This window comes from Xenia sp. Carnegie-2017, unplaced genomic scaffold (genome assembly GCF_021976095.1).
Source record: "Xenia sp. Carnegie-2017 unplaced genomic scaffold, XeniaSp_v1 HiC_scaffold_3, whole genome shotgun sequence".
Taxonomy (NCBI): Eukaryota; Metazoa; Cnidaria; class Anthozoa; order Malacalcyonacea; family Xeniidae; genus Xenia; species Xenia sp. Carnegie-2017.
The window spans coordinates 5,302,576-5,319,375 of NW_025813493.1; the positions used below are offsets into that span (position 1 = coordinate 5,302,576).

At 33.6% G+C, this 16,800-nt stretch overlaps 1 protein-coding gene across 1 annotated transcript; it reads left to right on the forward strand.

The window, feature by feature from the left end:
* Positions 1 to 9,997: 9,997 nt before the first annotated feature.
* LOC124454962 lies at positions 9,998 to 12,344 on the forward strand. Its single transcript, XM_047005715.1, has 3 exons — positions 9,998 to 10,234; positions 10,672 to 11,643; positions 11,721 to 12,344. The coding sequence occupies exons 1-3, from the start codon at positions 9,998 to 10,000 to the stop codon at positions 12,342 to 12,344; spliced, it is 1,833 nt and encodes a 610-aa protein (XP_046861671.1).
* The last annotated feature ends 4,456 nt before the right edge of the window (positions 12,345 to 16,800 follow it).

Sequence of the window (16,800 nt, forward strand, 5' to 3'; positions counted from 1 at the left end):
TCTTTGTGCATGCTGTTCAAATTGAGGCGATTACGAAGTAATCTCATGGTTTTCGAGATTAATTTTTTTTTCATTTTACTTTAAATAAACAAGGCAAAGCCATGAAAAATACATGAGATTTGACACATTTTGTGAGAACTACTGATGAATTGATAATTTTCTGAACATGTTCCAATTATCTAAATTCTTTAGTATATCCCTTATAGTGTCCCAAACAGCCAGGAAATTTCTTCATACTCTGTAAATTTTCAACATTTATTTAATTGTTTTGTTTTTACGAAATGCGCGCGAACACCAAAAATACCAACATTGCAAACAAACTTGCAGCAAATTTGTTCATACTCTGTAATGATTTTGGTTGATTTTATTTTTAATTTTATTGATCGATATAGCGACAAGCACTTTTCACTTTCCTTTGTGTGGACCCAACACATACTATCGTAAAATTAATGGAACATTGAACTGCACGTGTATGGAAGGATACTCAGGAGAATGTAACTCGTGCCAAGGTGTGGATTGATTACTGTCTTTATCAAGATTTTTTATCACCGATCATGAATAAAGAGCATCTCTGTTCAGTTTTAAAACTTTGTTCTTTGTTGAGAATCCTGAGCTTTTCTCTGTGCTGTTGCTTCTGTGCAAGGAATTTGCTGCATCTACATTTTACATATAACCACAAAAATAAGGCTCCCAGCCACACATTCAAGTTCATTATTATCACTACAATCAAGCAGGAAATCAGTAATAAATTTATGAAAAGCTTCAATACACTTAAAATTTCCTCAGCACACAACATTAAAGTGTATGGTTCTCTAAATGACAATGGAATATGTTATCATTAACACATTTTGATTTTCTCTACATTAAGGAGGGGGTAAGGTTAGGGTTATGGTAAGGGTTAAGGTTAGGTTTAACACTCTTCCTTAAGTTAGTAATCTAGCTATGGCTCTGCTAACCTAGATACACCTTATTAGACAGTCTTGAGTTTATTATTGGTTGGCTTTCGTAAACTAAGAATTCTGTAAATCCAAACTTTAAAAAGCATTTTAACAGACATGCTTCCAGAACTCTTAGAATAAGTGCACCTCATTAATATTACATCAAATGTCTTCAACCAATGGGTTGTAGCTTTATGAACTCTTTAAAAGAACAGACAAATATGGCCGTTGTCCGATTACTTAGTAGGCTATGTAGGCTGAATCTTACATTCCCGCGTTTTTTAAAGTCCTGTCCTCTTTAAACATAGTTTTTACTTTTTGCCATTCAATATGAGATAAATGTTCAAAATTTCAATCATATATCCTGTTGGAACTGTACGATATACTATTATAATGCTCTATGTATAGAACTGATAAAGTAGTGAATTTATCTCGTTCGAAAATTAAATTTATTCTATTATGTTTACACTATGAGTAACAAAACTGAAGCAAAGGCAATGGAGCATAAGAAACGGAAACGTCCTCAAAATACTGAACTTTTTGGTAGAAAGTTATATCACTTAAAGTCCCACAAATTTTTCTAAGCTTACAGGCCGCGCAATTAGTCATCCGCCGCTTAGTATGGTGGTATGCACTGATAGTGTTCATTCATACATATCTTGTTAACTTTCGATGTAAGAAAATTAGGTTTTACTTTTGAGCATTCACTTCCTTTAAGAAACTAAATAAGCAATATTTTTAAGAGGTACAATAAATAAGGTCAAAAAAATGTATGTAAATCATGTGTAATAACGCTTTTCAGTAGATGGCATTAAATTTCTACTGGGTTTAATAAAATTTCAAATGACTTTCTTACTATTCAATTTAACGCTATTAGAGTTAGACTGGAACTTTCTATTCAGACAGAAAATAATTTCATTTAAACACACATTACAATGAAACTGACTTTAATCTGGAAAATTGGGAATTTTATTTGAAATGGGCAAAAAAATGAGCTATATTTGACACCTTACCTCAAGCTCATGCACATTTTTGGTGTTATGATTTCCTTATTTTAGTATTTTTTTCTCGATTACAATATTATGTAATGAATTAAATTTTAGTCTAAAACAGACAGTTGATTATGCACAATATAAATACATAACAAATCCACATAAACACTTAACGATTATTATAACCATCCATTTAAACACGAAGGTTTCGCCTTATGATTAAAATGTCAAGTGTTAGCCATAAGCTTCACAATCAATTTCTATTATTTCATTTACAATTTCTATACAATTTTTTAAAGAAATGTATTCTATTATACTTTACTGTTTAACTGGGTGGCTATTATACAAAACCAGCTCAAAGACCCTCCTCATTCCTTAAAAACACTTTAGGTATTGAAAGACTTGTTTTAAACAACATCTGTCTGCAAAACACAATCCTGCCTGTTTAAGCATTTTCAATGAGCTTTTACAGTTAAGAAGTGCATATTAAATATTCTATTCTATTCGTACAAAATCATTCTGAAAACAATTACTTGTTATTGTTGTCTTATTTATTTTTTCACTCGTCTAGCAATCTGTCCTTCTGATTGGTTGGATATAGAATCATCTTCTTATTTCTTCAGTGCAAAAGCAGCAACATGGAATAAAGCAAGGAAACTTTGTCAACAGAAGAGAAGAGATCTTGCTGTTCCAAAGAATAATGCTGAGAATAATGCCATTTCCAGAATCATCTTGAGAACGGCAGGGAAGGTCATTTTTTTGGTTAGTATCTCAATAAAAGCGACAATCAGTTCTACACAGTTCAAAATGGCAAGCCCAGTTTCACATTATGGTATCCTGGAGAACCTAGTCACGAAAGATTTGGCATAGAGGACTGCGTTGTAATTAAAGACAACCATTTTAAATCCAAGTGCAATGACGTTGCATGCTGGCAACACTTTAACTTCATCTGTCAACGTGAGAGACGTAATTTAAACTTTGAGTAGCTTTATAATTATCAATACATTAGGTGCTTTACATAAATGCACCAATTTGTGGTAAAATAGGTGCATTCTTTAGTTATTGTTTTACTGTCAAAAAATGTTAGAACTAGAGAACTCAATCGACCATGTAGCATATTGTTGAGCACTAAAAGCGAATTCTGAACTTTTTATGCAACTAAGAGTTATTCAATCAATGGCCAAAGGTGAAATGTTAATGGCTTGAAGACAAATAATTCTCTTATCCCCAAAATAGTTTAACATATTCAACTAATATTAATGTGAAACCAAATTTGGCCAATCTGAAAAAATGCAAGTATATCTTGCTTCATACTAAAAGATGTCAAATCAATAAAGAAATGTTATGCAGAAAAAGGTCACTTAAATATCAAAAATAATTGAGAGTTATGTTTAGTAATAGGTTTGCCCGAGTAAATGTGTCAAAAACGGAGCCTTAGATGAAGCTTCCCCAAACTTATATAAATTCAAAAGACCTGCTTTTAGGCAATAATGAAAATGCCATACCTTCTTAGCCATTCCTATTGTCATAACTTCTTTGTCCGTCACGCCCTACTGCTGATCACATTAGGTCACAAAACTTGAACATTCGCACGTATATGAATATTCAACCTCCAATCAACGTTCTACTTTTAGACCTGGTCGTAGCCAAACTGCTTGTATTTAGTCTTGTTTTGTTGTTTTTCTGTGTTTATTTACTTAGAAAACATCATCTAAAAGAGGTCATTTGTTAAAGCTTGTCATGAATACAAATGATTTATGGATGCATTGAAATAAAATGTGGAAAAGGTGAAATAAAAACGTGATCTCATAAACGAGAAAACGAGCCGACGAGTTCTCGGGAAACATTTGATCAACGAACTAAAAAAGATGCGAAATGAGCAGACTGGTTTTGAAGGCACAACTGGAGGAAGACAATATTTCTCGGAAAAACAAGACGGAGTACCCATTTACGATGTTGTTAATCTTAATGTGAGTAATGGAATCGAAAAAATTGTCGTTTTGTTTGGAAAACTCGCAATGAAAATTACTTTTCGCATGTCTGTTGAATGCCAATCTTCAACGAGAATTTTCACGCTATATAACTTTGGGAAATAATATCTTTTGAGAATTTTCATCATTCTTTACCTTTCAGTGGTTCCAACTAAACACCACACAAAAAAAAACGTTCCTCTCTAGATAAATTAATTTCTGTGCTAAATGAATGAATCCAAGTTGGTTTTTAAAAGGCCAATTGCAATTGCTTTGTTTTGAAAGATAATGTTAGCAATCTTCAAACTGCTTTACACAATGACTGTTACCAACAAATAGTGATCCCATTCTTCATGTGACGGTTGGCAAATTACTTATGTGTATGAGTTGCACTGTGTTTGATTATCTGGTTTCATTCATTTAGAACTTTTAGCAATAAATTTCGGGCGAGGATTTTTTTTCTATGTGGTGTTTCTTTTGACATGCTATCAAAACAATAAAGAAAGTTTTGTTTATTTTTTGTTTTGTGTTATTGTTTAAGGCGAAAGTTGGGTCAAAGTAGGCACGTATACAGCTGAAGATGGTCTTCAGCTCACGGGGTTAGTTAACTTTGAAGATATACTTTCAATATTCAAGAAAAATAACACGTACAACTATTCCTTCAGGTCAACTGACGTCAATTTTCTTTTACTTATGTTGAAAAATTGATATTTTTCTTGCTAGGCACATCGTCTGGCCTGGAGGCGGGTTGAACACACCATCAGAACATCAACCACAGTAAGTTTCTTGTGATTGTTTGTCAACTGTATTTTAATTAAGGATTAACAAATACGAACTGCAGACCAGACTGAGCACATCGATTTTAAAGTTCGGTAGAATGAATGTAGAATCACTGCTTGCAAAAGCTATCTAGGCTTTTCTCCGTGCCGTAAGTTAGAACCAGGCTATCCAAATTACAAGATGGGTTCCCACCCCCCCACCCCCCCCAACGAAACCTGACAACATAAACATTTTCCTGATAATAGTTATTAGGACACAATATGAACTGGGGTTTTTTTTTGTACAGAAAATTACCAATTTACTTTCATGTAACACGAATTCACGAATGACTCTAAATGAGAAACATCCACTGCATCCACTTAACGAAATATACACATACTTTTTGTCTTTATTTTTGTAAATAGCTCTCTTCAGGGTGCCTTCTTCCAAGCTGATTGCTTGGCTTCCCGTGGCTTTGCTCAGCCGAAGCTCATAGCAGATACTCCAATGACTTTCCTTTCATACTAACTCTTGGTGTTTCAATGTAGGATATCCACTGCAACAAGTGTCCAGGAGATTGTAGACAGAAAGGTCTTACTAGCACTGTGTGCTATATTTGGCATTTTTACGCTGGCCGTAATCATCGTCATAATTTTATGGATTGTCACGAAATTTAATTGCATCTGTAAGGTAAGAAATGAGTTATATAACTGAAATGAATGCTACGTATGTTTAAGAGCCAAAAGGACATGTTTGCGAATCGCAATGCCTAAATTTTAATGTGGGATGGCAAAATGTTGTAAATGAAAGATGTGTAGCTTTTGCTTCAAAATATATTTTCAAGTCATGCGCAGTGAAATTCTTCATAAGGGATGATAGTGAACGTAGTACAATGTGAGATTTTACATTTTGATGGTTGAACAGTTGCTTAGAATTTCTCTATCTCGATTTTTATAGAAAAAAGAGAATAATTACGTGAACGGTAATGCTGTTAAAAACAACATCAACAGATAGTTGAAGTGCTTCAAAACGGAATCACGCAAGCCAGAATTCAATCCATTGTTTGTCCCTCTTTGCTACGTAGTATCATATATTGTACTCAGACTGTCATTGTCGACGAATCGTTCGGCTTAAGAATAATTTTACAATAGTGAAGAGTAGACATTCAGCGCTAAATTGTATTGACATGCGAGTTTCAACATTTTCTGGTATATTGTGAAAAGGACTTGCTTAAAGCATAAATTTTGGAAATGAAAACTTGTCCAGAGTCTGGATTTTAACTTATTGGTATAATTTCAGCATTGAAAAATCAGTTTTAGTTCTTTTCGTACAGGCATATGTTCAGCAGTAACTGCCAGGCACTATTGATAGTTATTGAAGACGGATGAACAATATTTTCGTTAGCGGAAATAGAAAAAGATGAAAGCCATTCCTAATGAACATGAAAACACGCAAGTTTTAAGTACTTAAAGATAAGACTAAAATTAGACACTTTACTGAATTTAGTCAACTTATTAAAACTGTTAAAGACATTTGAAAGAGGTAATAAATAAAGAAACATATATTTCGAAATTTTCATCTGATAAAAACTTAGATTATGGAACTTATGTTTATGAAAATTCATCACTGACTGTTTTTTCAATACTAAAATTATATCGAAAAAAGTATCTACTTTAGTAAAATATGTCGGACATTATTACTTCCTTTCCTTAGTAACATTCGTGTTATTCCTCCGTTATAAACAGCTAATTAAGAACACAAATCCGTTTGTTTTGACTCTTAATTGTATTACTTAGCGTCATTTAGTTTTGTAAATGGAAATTATTGAGCTGACCTACTGTATATAGAATATTTCTAGTTAAATAAAAAAAAAATTCAAATTTTAAGTCTATCGTTGTAATGATCAAGAGTATTACAAGGTGCATGAAATAAGTACCCTCTATTGTAGTTGAAATCAGAACTTTTATTGAATACGGAAAGGTAACTTGCTTCTACGAGAAAATTGTACGGGCTGACTACCCCACCGGGTAATGGCAACTCCATCTTAAACCGCTGACGTTGCAGTTTTGATTTCTGAGGAAGTGATAAATATTAATGATAGCTGTTTGACGAGTTCACAATAGAACCGGTGTTGCTCAGAATAAAAACGTATTTTTGGTCTTCTTTTTGTTTAAAGAAGGCAAATGAAAACCGAGTATGGATTCCAGATAAACCATCTGGAATTATGATGAATGCTCGTGTGGAAACGATTTGTTTATGTACTTTGAGTTTGTTTATATTTTGTAATCAGTTTGTCGTTTTCGTGGATTAGAAACCTGTTAATAATACGAACCAAAATACATCAAATCATAATGGAAGTGAGAAGAATGAACCTCGTCGTCATGAACACAAAATCAAAGTGGCGAAATTAGATTTTGAACATATTGCAAGGCCTTTTATCATAACAGTCTGGGTGTTGCTCGCCACTCTACTCAAAGTCGGTACGTTCATAGGTTTTAACCAGATTTATTTGTTTAACATCTTTTGTTTTGATTTATATTTTCCTTAACTTGAAGCAACATTTCGTGGTAAATGTTTTCATTATGTCTTTAGTGCTTGTATATTTTATCATTCATTTTGCTTTGATATTTGCCAGATAAGTAAGTTTTAATCTCCTTGTATCCACATGAGGTCTTGGATTTGTAAATACATACGAAAGTCGATTTTATAAAAAGCGGCTTAACACCTGCTCGAGAGCAAATTATATGCCTCATTCAATGAAGTGTTCGTCTTTATTGAACAAGTAAACCTTTATTGTGCGACAAGTAAATGCTGTTACGAAACTGCAATTAAAATTAAATACAAAATAAAGTTACATAACTCAGACTTCTCCCACGTAGAGCGATACTACGCTACGTATGAATGATCTTGAAATTTTTTCAGCAAACCATTTCCTATAATAGGGAATGAAGAGTATGTTTCTTTTTCTATTTACTTGATAAAAATCGACGTACGTTGACCGACTAAATTAGTTAGAAGCAATATGTCGCTTGTCATCATGACAGTCTGAAATCTTGCTAATTACAGCCAGGAAGCACGAAATGCAATAAAAATTTAAGTGTTCATTTCAAATATAATATTTTCATGTATTTACTTTTGAGTCTTTTGCTAGAATTTGGTTGAAAACCATGTTTCTGGTAGTCTTACTACATATGAGGAAAACATACTTAAAAAATAAATATTAATGCCCAACATAAAGTTCTGATTAGAGCCATAGAAATAGACCAAAAAAAAACGAATTGTAAAGTTAAATTTATTGTGACGTATCGTCTTTACTCAAGACATCATTTAACTTTACAATTCTTTTTTTTTGTCTATTTCTATGGCTCTAATCAGAACTTTATGTTGGGCATTAATTTTTATCACACGAATTCGATTTCCGCTCGGCAAGTCTGTCGCTACAATTTTAAAAAATAAATAGTATAATGCCTGTAAAAGTCTGTTTCAATGTATTCAATTTGTAATTTATGCATAAAAATTTATAATGCATGTGTAATAAATATAGCAACCTTCAAAATTAAAGTGAAAAATATCACAATGTTGGACAATTTTAGTATTTTTATCTTGGCAAAATGTATGAAAATAGCCACTTGCTTTGGCATGCCAAGGTAAAATTTGAGGGTTGTACTAGAAAAGCTGTTAATAATTTACATTGGGTTTAATATAGGATTTCATATGACCTCAAGATTGTCAAAAGTTGTACCTGAATCATGGTGAGCTACAAGTTACATTTATCCAAACCTGCTATCAGTGTTAGTGTGTTCGAGGAATTCATTCTCAATTATATCTTTCAGCATGGTTATTTTGCTTGGCATTCTTCTTGGATTAATTTTACAGTAAGATCGTGCTATAAGACTAAAATAATGACAAAAAGCAAAGCTTAAAATTTTAAACTGAGTGTTTGTAAATTGTTCATTTAACTATCTTTTATTTTCTAAAGCTATTCCAACTTCAAAAGTATTGCAGATATTCCATTTTTCAACTCAACCATATTCTTTCTGTTCATGTTGCCACCGTAAGTTGTCTTTTAAATTGATTGATTCACTTGCTTTGTCAAACAATGACATTTTCAAAATATTGAACACCAGAAACTATAAAGAGGATAAATCATAATATTGTTGAAGTCACCAAGGCTAGTGTTGATGATTCAACAACTATGACTATTCTTAATGTGTTTCAAACTAAGGTATAACAACATTTAGTTGGTGTGATTCGAGTAGATTTTACAAAAGCAATAAAACATGTGCAGTTATTGGTCCATGTAACATTGGCATTAGTCTGAGCCCAAACTGATCTGAGCCCAACAAACTAAATCAAATCAATAATATGGAAGTTGCAAGTCAATCATGAATACATGTTAGAGAAAAAATTAATTATGGAAACTATGGAAATTTATTCTACAGATATGTATTTCATATTTAGAATTGTTTTGGATGCTGGCTACTTTCTTCATACAAGGGCATTTTTTGATAATATGGGGACAATTTTACTGTATGCTGTCATGGTATGTTATATCCTTCATGATTTATTTTCTCAATCATAAGTACGGTAAGTTTGGTGGAATGTTAGGTGCTTGTTGGTAATATACATCAAGGCTGTTGGAACATCGATAAATTTGGGCGACTGATATTCCTATAAGCATGTTATAATCTGTAGACAACGATTTTAAAAAAAAATTTAAACATGAAATTATCCTGCATACATGAATTAATGATTTTACAACAGCAATGTAGATTATAAGCTCTTTCAAATACTCTTATCATGTGAAAATATGAATAGGTTATTTGTACTAATAAGAAAGATTGAGCAAATTATGGTGTGTTAGTGACATTTGATGTGACGGAAATTATTCTTTATGATGCAAGTGTTGAGTTACACTAATACTTGTTGAGAACCTGTGTACTGAGCTTGATCATGCTAGTGTGTGCGGCAGTGCCGGATTAACTATATGGCAGAAGCGGCATATGCCGCGGGCCCCGCGCTTCTGGGGGCCCCGCGCTTGCCTTTGGAAAAAGAAAAAAAGGGAAATAAAACGAAACGGCCAAGACTAATTGAAATATAAAAGCGTGAGGCCCAATTCCAAAAACGGTAACACTGCAAGTATCAATTATTCACTGGCAAAATATAGGCTATATTTTGCAATGGGATAGGAGATCCATTTATTTTCTCACAATTCTGTATGTGCGATAGTAAACCGTCAAATCGTCCTTCTATGTTTTTGTGAAAGTAAATATTACTAAAACGTCACTTTCAAATTTTTAGGTTTGCTAATTGCTATAATATAGTTAACAATTAAAGAATGAGTTCCACCAGTGGGGGTGGCAACCGCAACCGCGACAAAAATCGCAAATATGCATCTGGAGCAGCAAAACGAAAGGCAAAGGATGAACGAATTTTACGGGAAAGTAAAGTTTTAAGTAAAATGCCGAAAATATCGGAACTGTTTCCTCCGAAGGCTGATGAAGGTTCTTCTGAGCTGACTGCTGCAGATGAAGCGATGACAACAATGGCAGAAGCAGTTGAGGAACCCGACACGGCGACACATCCAAGGAGTTGACATCTGGTGATACGTCTATTTCTACTGATAACAATGATGGATACTGTTGTGATTTGGGATTATGGCCTACTGATATTTCTGACAATATGAGAGAGCACTGGGCAGGCCAAGGGAGTAGTCAGTGCAGAAATTCCGATGCCGATTTCAGCGCAACATCAACAAGATATGAGGGAGATGCTTACAATAGACGATGTCAAAAAACTTTGTTCACGTACACACATGAGCTTACAAAACAGCAACATCCTCAAAACTGGCTCTGCTATTCACCATCCAAACATGTCGTGTTCTGTTTTGCGTGTAAACTCATGACTGACAGCATCGTTTTAGGAAAACAAGGTTATAATGACTGAAAACGCGCATCCCAGTCAATTCCACGACATGAGAAAAGTTCAGCGCACCGTAATGCTGTTTTTCAGCTACTCCAACGTAGCGATGCTGGCTGCCGTATTGATTCAGAACTGGTCACACAGGCCAGTGATGAGCGTAACTATCGGCGGGCAGTACTTGAGCGGGTAACAGAAACCATCCGTTACCTTTCCGAGCGAAGTTTACCATTTCGCGGCACTGATGAGATCGTTGGATCACCAAAAAACGGTAACTACCTGGGAACATTAGAACTTATATCGATGTTCGATCCATTTCTAGCGCAACACATCAACCGTAATGCAAATAAGGGAAAGGGTCACACATCCTATCTCTCAGAGACTATTTGCGAGGAATTCATCCAACTGATGGCAACTCGAGTTCGCGAGCAGATTTTTACAGAAGTTAAAGCTGCAAAGTATTTCTCCGTCTGTGTAGACTCTACCCCAGATATTTCCCACGTTGATCAACTGACATGCATTCTTCGATACGTTTTACCCTCTGGTCCTGTCGAACGATTTGTATCTTTCCTTAACATACGTGGACATAGAGGAAAATTGCTAGCTGAAAGGCTACTAGATTATTTGAAAACCAATAATATAAATATTTCGGATTGCCGCGGCCAGTCATATGACAATGCAAGCAATATGAGTGGGAAATATAATGGTATGCAGGCCATTATTCAGCAACATTGTAGCCTAGCACAGTACATACCCTGCGTTGCACATTCCCTTAATCTTGTTGGACAATCATCTGCCAGTTGTTGTCAAGAAGCATCAAGATTCTTCAACTTCCTCCAACGATTGTACTCTTTCTTTGCTGCTTCAACGCATCGTTGGAAAGTTTTAACCGACCAACTTTCAAGCAAGAGACTTCCAACGGTTAAACGTATGTCTGATACTCGATGGTCAGCACGTGCAGATGCTACAAAAGCTCTAGTAATAGGATACGAGGAAATTAATGCTGCTTTAGACGAGATCCATGATGATCAAGATGAGAAGCCTGAAGCCAAAATGAAGCCAATAGTCTTGCGTCTGATATGGCCCAGCTTGAAATTGGAATTCTGGCAGCATTATGGCATCAAATCTTGCAACGATTTCAGAGAACAAGTCAGATCCTGCAATTAGCTGATCAAGATCTCAACACTGCTGTTGCATTATATGAATCGCTGATTGACTTTGTCCTTTCGCTGCGAACCAGATTTGAAGAATTTGAAGCCAAAGGAAAGGAGCTCAGTGAATGTGATCAATATAAAGAAGAGATCAAGCGCGTGCGTAAACGAAATCGTCGTAACGACGAGCCAGGATCAGCACCTGATTTGTTGCAGATTCCAGCCGACAAGTTTCGCACAGGTACTTTCCTTGTAATAATCGATAGTCTGGATGCTGAGTTGCGAAAACGACTGAGTGCTTACATCAACATTGCTGAAAAGTTTGGCTTTCTGCGAAAGCTTACAGATCTGCCAGCTGAAGACGTGTTGGAAAACGCACAAAGATTGCAAAAAGCATTTTCCACTGACCTCGAAGTCAATTTGGCTGATGAATTGCTCCAGTTTTCTAGCTTTCTCAACACAGAATTCGTGAAAAGAGCATTAGATGCGAGTCATGCAGCTGCACCTCATTATTCTTCAGCTCGAATTGGATCTTCTGCTCAGCCTAGTGAAGACCATGACATCGATGTAACATCCGATGATGATGACGACATCAAAGTGAACGTAGACTCCTAGAACTGCGTATATACAGGTTTCTTGTGGGAAATAACCTGGAAACTGTATTTCCAAACACTGTTATTGTGTTTCGCATTTACCTCAGTATGATGATATCAAATTGTTCTGGTGAACGGTCGTTTTCGAAATTAAAGCTAATAAAGGATCATCTTCGTTCAACCATGACACAGGAACGACTAAATAGCCTTGCTCTTCTGAGTATTGAAAATGATGTTCTGCGTAGTATTGATATGTCATCCCTGATTAATGATTTTGCTCTTATGAAATACCGTAAGCATAACGTTTATAAGGCTTAACACTTCTGCACAGTAAAACCTTTTACGTCTTTTTTTATCGTGTTTATTATATTAGTCTGTTTAATATTGGTATGTAATGTTTGGTATACGTACGTGATTGTAAATTGGAATTATATTCAACGTATTGGTTTAAATAGGCCAAAATACGAGGTTTAATTGTTTGAGTTAAAAAAACAGTTTTCTATTGCATTTTGGTAAACACAGGGGTTGGAGCAAGGCCCCGCACTGATATTATGCCATGGGCCCCGCAAAATGTTAATCCGGCCCTGGCTTAAAGATCTATCAACGCTAGGAAAGCTTGCTATGTCGTTAACTGGGACATTTTTGAATTTTTTTCTCGAGCCATAAATTATTCAAAGTTTGTCAAAATCAGTAACATCCTCCAGTGAATCTATATTGAATACAAGATAAGATCTTCCGTAAAATATCAACTTTATTTGTTGTCTCAAGCTGTTTCGGGAAGTAGAAGATAAAGTCGGTGGTAATGTATTCTTCAGATGTTCATAAAGGTAATGGCGGAAGCATTTTTTCGATAGCAGCACAATAAACCACCTTGTGACATGCAGTACAAAGTATATAAATAAATACATCTGTTTTTAAATGACGTGTCATGCTCTATGATATTGTCGTGTTGAACAAGCGCTATCATTAGTCTTCTTTGTGGCATGTTCATAGCTGCTTGATAAAGATAGTTGCATAGGTTGGTTTTTGTAGTAAGTCACTCTTTGAAGTATCTCTTACTTTGCTGGCAAAGTATGAACGCGAAACCAAAAAAACAGTCAATCTTTAACAAAGGAGTTTTGGCCTTATTTTTCAAATAGATTTCTTAGTGTGTTTGTTGTTCAGTTATTTTTCTGCATCAGATCTGTGATTGCATGGTTTGAAGAGAAGTCAATAGATTGAGTGACATTTAAATGTCCACAGAAAAGGACATTAGCAACGAATTTTTTGTAACAAACAATTTACACTGCTACATGACAACATATTTTGTTAAAATGACCTCTGTCAACTAGTGAAAGTTTAACTCTGTAATATATCAAAAACTATTCGGTTGAACAATAGCAAAATTATAATGAAATTTCTTACTTTGCAGAAATCCATACATTGTAAATATAAACAATTGGAAATTTACAAAACAGCTTTTCAGCTGCTAAAAGAAAAAACTAATATATTCTCCCACACAAACAACTTTTAAAATTTCAATATTAAAGCAGCAGGTAAAGCGTTTCTTTTATGCTGCGTAAATGCAAGAAATATATTATAAGGCATCATGCATAGAGAATTTTCTAAAGTATTTTTGGATGTATGTTAAGGCATAAAAGATGATATAAATTGGGTTCATTGATACCTGACGAAAAACAATTTATTATAAACATGATGAATAAAGAACAATCTCTAAAAAAGCGTGTAAGAGCCACATCTATGTCTATGACTTCTCTAACTGCTTCTCAAACCTAAAAATTCACAACTCTTGTTGACGTTGCGTGACTCAAAGAAGAGAATGAACAATATTATATGCGTGTCTTCGTGAGAATTTCAATGCAAATTTAAAGCACGCTAATAAAATTACGTCAATGGAATTAAGCTGTTGAATAATTTAAACGTTAAAAAGAATTTTTTTAAGAGATGTTTATATCTTTTTGCAATCAGTATTAAATATTCCCTGTCACACAATCTGACTCAAAAGCAACAAAGCAAAAGAGACATTTCTTTGCAGATTTTTTTACAGAAAGCGTTTTTTTTTTGTAGAAACTGAATAAATTTGAGAGAACGTTTTTGCATTCAATGACAATGTAATATTTTTAAAAATAGATTGTAGAAAAACCATTATTATTTTCAGTAAAATTGTTCAAAAGTATAAACTAACGATGCACATTTATACATATTGCACAAGTAATGAGCCCAAACAACTTAGATTTGACATTATGTCAATAAGACACAAACATACGTAGTACGCCAAAATTTCTGATAGAAAAATAAAAAAGTATGTGCTGAAACTTTGCTTTTATTCATTCGGTGAAAACGAAAGAACACTTACCTGTATGAGGATTGTAATTTATGAAAATGTAAGTCCTAAATATTCTCTGAAAATGTTTATGGGAGGGGGTCGCAAGCATTAATTTGCCTTTTTTTGTCCATATTTTCCGAATCTTGAGAGAGGAAAGGGAATTAATACGTTGAAATGAACTAAATTTGTTAAAAATTAGAAATTAAAATCATGTGAAATGTGATGTATAAAGATAATTACCTAAGAATCTAGCCTTGTTTGAATTTGATGTACTTTGGAAAGTTTTATGTTAGGTTAAGTAAAAAGGGGGGTAAATCATATTATAATGAGCTATAAAAATTAATCAAAAGTTGCTTATAGAGAATACTCCTTTTTTGGCTTTATAGTATTTTATCTATGAACGGAAACTAACATCTGCAGTGCACATTTTTTTTTTTAGTTTTTAGAGACACTTGAAATAGTTGACCAATTTGAATAACGTCAACATAAACATTTTTTTCCCGGGGTGTTGTTATAAGAAATTGAAATAATTTGGTCTGTTATTTTCAATGTAAATGGTATTTCTTCGAATTGTTGAAACAATATTTTTGTTGCATATTTTTTCTGACAGTTAATTTCTGCAATTACGGCTCTTTATCCAAAATATAATTAAAAATCATTAAAATTTGTTTCCCCGTCCACAGAAAAGTACTTCTCTTGTGTTGATATCAAAATTCAAAAAGCCAATATTACTAGCACTTTAAGACAAGACAGTTTCTACTTCAGTTACATTTTTTCTAAGCGGCGGTTTGAGAAGAATAGAAAACAACTCGTCAGCACTTAAATAAGAAATTTCATTGATAGCCAAATTGCCTCTTATATGGTAAGTAATGAAAACATAAAGAAAACCTAAAGTTCAGAGCCTATCACATAATTTAAGAACAAAAGCTCTTATGGATTAGTCATCCTTATCAATACCATACATTTCATTTATCATAGTAATGCTTATACGTAATCCAACAGATAATCTAATACAATCTTTATCTTTTAATATATTCAAAGCATTCTGAAACATTTTTGTATGTTTTTTTTTAAACATTTTCTGTAGTTAAGAGTAGCGCAGCCATGCGTCATGTATACATAGCTGCCATTTGTTAATGTGTGATGAAGAATATTTGATTGGACATTAAAACTAAGATTTATGATTGAGGGAAATGATAAAGAAAGAGAAGTACAAAATTCAACAAATTGAAATGGGGAAAATCATCATCAAACATCAGTACAGAAGTCAATTTAAATAGCAAGGAATGCATGTAAAACAAATGATACATTTTTCGTCTCTTGTTTCCTTGGCTACAATTATTCAAAATTGCAAGAATAGTCTTGACAGATGGCAAATGCCTTCTAATTGTCTGAAACAAAATATTTGAAGAATTAAAACTTTTTGATACTTTCAAGTTGAATTCCTCTATTTAGTTCTTTACACTTTTTTACTATAGCAATTTTATCGAAATGCTCATAAATTTCATCGAATTCAGAACTTATATCATTATGAGAGTCGAACTTCTCTATACGGCTGACAGATGTTGTAAACAGAATATCATGTATATCACATAAAATGTAAGTCTAAAATTTTGCTCAGAAAATGTTTAGGGGGATGGAGGTCCGCAACCATTAATGTTTTTTTTGTCCTTATTTTCTGCATTTTTGAGAGAGGAAAGAGAATGAATACATTGAAATAAACTAAATTTTTTAAAACATGAGAAATTAAAATCATTTGAAATGGCATGTATAAAGATAAACACCTAAGAAACTAGCCTTGTTTGAATTTGATATACTTTAGAAAGTTTCATGTTAGGTTAAGTAAAAAAGGGTAAAATATATTATAATGAACTATAAAAGTTGAACAAAAGTTGCTGATAGACAATACTCCTTTTTTGGCTTTATAATATCTTATCTATGAGCGAAAACTAACATCTGCAGTGCACATTTTTCTTTTAGTTTATAGAGACACTTGAAATAGTTGAGCAATTTGAATAACGTCAAAATAAACATATTTTTTCCCGGGGTGTTGTTATAAGAAATTGAAATAATTTGGTCTGTTATTTTCAATGTAAATGGTATTTCTTCGAATTGTTGAAACATAATTTTTGTTGCATATTTTTTCTGACAC

Coding starts and splice junctions, on each gene's coding strand:
- LOC124454962 (XM_047005715.1), top strand. CDS start 9,998: ATGAGTTCCACCAGTGGGGGTGGCAACCGCAACCGCGACAAAAATCGC. Junction 10,235..10,671: donor CAGTTGAGGAACCCGACACG/GCGACACATCCA, acceptor GCTGTTTTTCAG/CTACTCCAACGTAGCGATGC. Junction 11,644..11,720: donor AAGCCAAAATGAAGCCAATA/GTCTTGCGTCTG, acceptor CAACGATTTCAG/AGAACAAGTCAGATCCTGCA.